The sequence below is a fragment of the Solanum pennellii genome, chromosome 8 (assembly GCF_001406875.1).
Source record: "Solanum pennellii chromosome 8, SPENNV200".
Lineage (NCBI taxonomy): Eukaryota > Viridiplantae > Streptophyta > Magnoliopsida > Solanales > Solanaceae > Solanum > Solanum pennellii.
Window position 1 is genome coordinate 36,919,507 of NC_028644.1, and position 5,735 is coordinate 36,925,241.

At 42.4% G+C, this 5,735-nt stretch overlaps 1 protein-coding gene across 1 annotated transcript; it reads left to right on the forward strand.

The window, feature by feature from the left end:
- LOC107027609 (myosin-binding protein H-like) lies at positions 1-1,010 on the forward strand. The gene is given in 4 exon segments (XM_027919278.1): positions 1-282; positions 364-711; positions 713-775; positions 900-1,010. Coding segments are annotated over 4 exon segments (798 nt in total). The 5' UTR covers positions 1-6.
- The last annotated feature ends 4,725 nt before the right edge of the window (positions 1,011-5,735 follow it).

A 5,735-nucleotide genomic window follows, 5' to 3' on the forward strand; every position in this document is an offset into this window, starting at 1 on the left:
ACAGACATGGAGATTTGGCCTAAATCTACTAACCCCACAGTTGCACCACCTAAAATAAAAAGCATGCCTGGCAGGCCAGGTAAACTTAGAAAGAAGGAAGCTGGTGAAAGTAAAAAATATGGAAAGCTACCTAGAACTGGACTTGCCATGACATGTAGTAACTGTAATGTTAGAGGCCACAACAAGAGAGGATGTCCACAAAGGGTTGAGTCATCAGCAAGGGAAGAACCATCAAATACAGACAAGGGAAAGGGCAAAACTTCAGGTTTAGGCAGACCAAAGGTAAAATCTTTAACTTTAATTTGGTATGTAATATTACTCTCATATGTAATAATTACATTTATTTTAACTATATGTATATAGAATGCACAAACAGAAGCTGAGCATTCTACAAAGAGGTCAAGAGAAAGACCACATGCAAAACCTAATGCATATCCAGGACCTGCAAAGAGGTCAAGAGGAAGACCATATGCTATAACACCTAGTGCATCTCCAGGACCTGCAAAGAGGTCAAGAGGAAGGCCACCTTCTGCACCTAGTGCATCTCCACGACCTAGTGCATCTGCAGCACCTACAAAAGGTGCAAGAGGAAGACCACCTGCCACACCTAGTGCACCTAATGCATCTACAACACATGCAAAGAGTGCAAGAGGAAGACCACCTGCAACACCTAGTGAACCTTCTACATGCGCATTGCCTGATAATAGTAACAAAGGAAGAGGAAGGGGTAGGGGAAACACAACCTCATACAAAAGGCAAGCAGTCATTGCAATGGGTGTGTTTCAAGCTGAAGATAGATTCAAAGCTCTTAATGTAAGTGTTTTATATTGATTCAGTTATACAATTTTTTAATGTTTAACTACAAATTCAGTCAGTATTATCTCATACTTTGAATACAGCCTGGAATGTCAAGTTGTAAGATCTTCTCTACTGGTTCAACAAAGGTGACAAAATCTGCTGATGTTAGTGGTGATATTGGTTACAAACCAAGTACTGCACCCAAGTTGTAATGGAATGGAAAAGAAGCAATCACAACAAGAAAACTTCAACAAATGAGAGGGGAACAGAGAAAATCAAGAGGAAGTAGTTCAACCAATCCAATCTAGGAAGTAATGATATTGTAGTACTGTTTTAAGTAGGCAAGAAAACATTTCCCATTTTGAATGATGATGTACTAGTATTGAACATCAAATTATGTTTTTTGTTTTGATCTTTTATTGTAATTTGACATTGTGTGTGGCTTGTTTTACAATTAATTATGTCTATTAAAGGTTGTTTCTCTTACAAATTATGTTATGCTTATCCTTATTTGTCGTAGTATAGACACTAATATAAACACTCTTAAAAATGGTGTTATGTTTGTCTACTAAAGACATATTTTACAATCGAAAAGATTAATGATATTATTATAAAAAATTTCTCATAATACATATGACAATCAATATAGAGTTTCAACTCCTTTCACTACTAACTACTGCCATACGTTATGGCAATTCAATTACTTCAATACTTGAATGAACCCTACTTTGAAATAGGTTGTTCATGAACAAAGCTGCAACACAAATCAAAATATATAAAATGACCTTCCAATCAAACGTACACCATTTCAAATTTCTTCGTTTGAACCTCTTCTCTCTTGTCAAATTATCAATCAGAACTTCTTGCCCATTGATTTGAATCTGTCTCTTCCAAACTTCATCTTCCAACTCTGAAATTTTGTTCACCAATTTTGGGAGGATAAATTGGGATCTCTATATCTCCATCGAAAAAAATTTCAATTGTTCGACTGAAAAAATAAAAGCAATATATTACGTTATTAACATTCACATCAGTTAAACAAAATCAAATATCTGAAGAAAAGTAACATACACCATAGTAGGGGCATGACCAAAATCGTCTACCTGGATTCGACTTCGACCAAGAACTCTGCATATGCAACAAATTTCCATGTTTGCATCTTACTATGGCTTTGAGCATCGGGTATGATTCTTCCATGCATAGCTTATTCAATTTCACGTTAGACATTACTAACCCTAGTAACAAAAAAATCCGTCGAATTGGAGGGAAAATCAAGCTAAAATTCGACAAAATTGGAAACCCTAACTTCAATCTTAGTTGAAGAAGTTACGAAAACGTTTGCTAATAAGAAAAAAATGGTTGATGAAGAACAATGGTGGATGAAGAACAAAGAAGGAGGGAGATTTTGTTCAAGATGAACAAAGAACAATGGTGGATGAAGAACAAAGAAGGAGGGAGATTTTGTTCAAGATGAACAAAGAACTAAGAACAAAGTGAAAAAAATAAAAAAAATAAATGAATGGTTAAATAAAGAGTAAAGTTACCGTTGGAAGACTTATTTGGACTCCACATGGACATTTTACCACGTTCTTACGCGCCACACGAAGGTGAGTTCACGTATGTGACCACGTTAGCGTCTGAGGGTGAAATAATATATAAAAAAATATTGAGGGGGGTAATAGGACCCACGCAAAGTATAAGTGTGTAGTTGGAAATATGGCCAAAGCTTGAGGGGGCATTTGACCCTTTTCTCTACCCTTTGTATTATGATGAGATATATGAAAATTCCGTTTGAATACATTTTTTTGTTTTAATAACAGATAGTATTAAATAATAGTATTAAATAATATTAGTATTTACTGTGTACTAATCCTAGTCCTATTAGGATTAGTACTCCTTAATCCTAGTCCTATTAGGATTAGTACTCCTTCCTATATCTCCTATATATATCTCCCATGTATTCCCTTATTAGGTTAACACTTCAATACAATCAATATTCCTTCATGGTATCAAGAGCCAGAAAACCTAGATCTTCTTTTCTCTAGGTCTTTTCTCTCTTTAGGGCACCGATCGTTCCCTCTCTTCTTTTGGGCGGCGGCAGCCATGACAACCGAGGTGGATCCTCTCAATTCACTTCCTTCTGGCGTTAAACTCCTTCTCAGGCATCTTCATGCCCTGATTCCCGAAAAATTATCAGACATAAATTACCCTACATGGAAAATCACCGTTCTTACAGCCCTTGAGGCCAATTACCTTCTCAAATACGTCGATGGAAGCACAGAACCGCCGCCGGCAGTCATCACCGCCACGGACAAATCAGAAAAAACCAATCCGGCCCATGCCGCCTGGAAAGCCGTGGATGGCCAGATCCGATCATGTTTGATTGCGGTCATCTCTCCCACGGTTCAGAAACACGTCCGATCCTACACAACTGCTTCAGCCCTGTGGACGGCCCTCGCAACACGCTATGCATCAATTTCCCACTCTCATATTTTTCAATTGCGTGATCGTCTCCACACAATTACCAAAGGCACGAAAACTATGGCGGAGTATTTAGACGAGGTCTCCACCATCATCACAGCCCTCGACACCGTGAACGAAATCATTCCCGAAAAAGATCTCGTCATGTGCGTCGTTCGGGGGCTCCCATCAGCTTACTCCTCCATTAAACAGGCGGTTCGCATCAGTCCAACGCCCGTTGACCTGGCTACTCTCTCCTCGTGGCTAAAAAGTGAAGAAATCAACGTGGATCTGGAGAGCAAACTTCTTCTCCGAGAAGCCGCTGTTATGGAGCCGGCCACCGCCCTCACCGCAAGCCAGAACTATCGCGGGGGGCGTGGTGGCGGCCGGCAGGGGAGCCGCGGCGGCTACGGCAGAAACAGCGGAGGCCGCGGGCGCGGCGGTCGGCAGGGCAGTCGTCCGCCGTACGACGGTCAGCAGCACGGCAGCAACAACAGCCTGCACTCCTTCGGCAGCGGCGGGCAGTCATCTTCCAGCGGCGGGCAGGGCACTTACGAGCGGGATCGTCCAACTTGTCAAATCTGTCAGAAAACAGGACACACCGCTGCTCATTGCTGGTTTCGGTATGAGGAGAGCCGAAATAGTGATAACCGTGCCAATTATGCATCTCAAGCCGGCCCTTCCTCTGAATGGCTGTTGGATACTGGGGCCAACATGCACGTTACTTCTGATCTATCCAAGCTTAACGCTCCAAATCCATATCATGGCTCCAATGGTATTACTGTTGGCAACGGTGAGTCCCTTAATATTTCTCACACTGGCACGGGTACCATTAAAACCCCCACCGCTATCTTTCACCTAGGTAACCTTACCCACGTCCCTTCTATTAAATCCAATCTCCTTTCAGTTCACCAATTCACAAAAGACAATAATTGCTCACTCTTGTTCACCTCTAATGATTTTCAGATCCTAGACAATACTACCAAGAGGGTGATTTTTCAGGGCCCCTGTGAGCATGGTCTGTACGTTCTTCCTGGCACAAGTTCGTCTGCCCACCCAGTTTCAGAAAGCGTTCCTGTGGCTCCGGTGGCTCTTTCGGCTGATGGCCACAGTCTGTTGTGGCACAGTCGTCTGGGTCACCCGTCTACTCAAATAATAAATTCTTTAATGTCTCAATTAGGTTTTTCTTCCATTCATGTAAACAATTGTGACTCCTGTTCAATTGCTAAATCTCATAAATTACCTTTTACTTTATCTGAGAAGCGTACAACTGCACCTTTTCAACTTATTCATTCTGACCTATGGGGTCCTACTGCTGTTCCTTCATTTGCTGGTTTTCGCTATTATATTTGTTTTGTGGATGATTTTACAAAATACACTTGGTTGTACCCACTAAAACACAAATCACAGGCATACACCACCTTTGTCACTTTTGAAAAAATGGTCAAAACACAATTCAATTCTCATGTTAAACTTTTTCGAAGTGACAATGGAAAGGAATATGTCAATAACATCTTTGGCCAGTTTCTGCAATCCCTGGGAATTATACATCAAACCTCCTGTCCATACACTCCCGAACAGAATGGGGTGGCTGAGCGTAAGCATCGCCATCTCATTGAAACGGTGGTTACTCTTCTACATCAATCTCATCTCCCTGTCTCCTTTTGGGTAGAAGCTCTAGCCACCGCAAACTACCTCATTAACAGAATGCCCAGTCACACTCTCTCCAACAAATCACCCTATCAACTCCTTTACCAAGAACTTCCCAATTATACCAACCTCCGCGTCTTTGGGTGTCTTGCCTACCCTTGGCTACGCCCTCATATTACTCACAAATTACAACCCCGATCCCGTCCTTGTATTTTTTTGGGCTATCATCCTACCTCCAAGGGTTATCGCTGTCTTGACCCACAAACTCATAAAGTCTACATATCTCGTCATGTCAAATTTGTCGAAAATGAGTTTCCCTACGAGTCTATTTCCTCCTCCACAAATACATCATTCATTGGCGTCCTTCCCCTTTTTCCAACATACTCACAGGGTCCCTCACCACCTTCCCCCACACCTCCACCCACTACCCAACCACCCCTCATCACCCCTTCGACCGTCACCCACAATACACCCGCAACCACCACCCACACTCACAACCAACCCGAACCACCCCATACCCACAACATCTCCAGCCCGATCCGTTTTGGGTCCTTCCCGGCCACCCCCGAATCACCACCGCCCGTGCCACCCCCCAATACTCATCCCATGTTAACCCGTGGCAAAGACGGTATCTTTAAACCCAAAACCTTTCAGGCTACCATACTACCAAATACACCCCTTCCCGATAGTGAACCAACAACCTACTCTGTTGCCTCAAAAAATGCTTATTGGCGTCATGCTATGGATGACGAGTTTAAGGCTTTGACTGATCAGAAAACTTGGGTTCTTGTACCTAAGCCCCATGGGCGGCACCCAGTGGGCTGTAA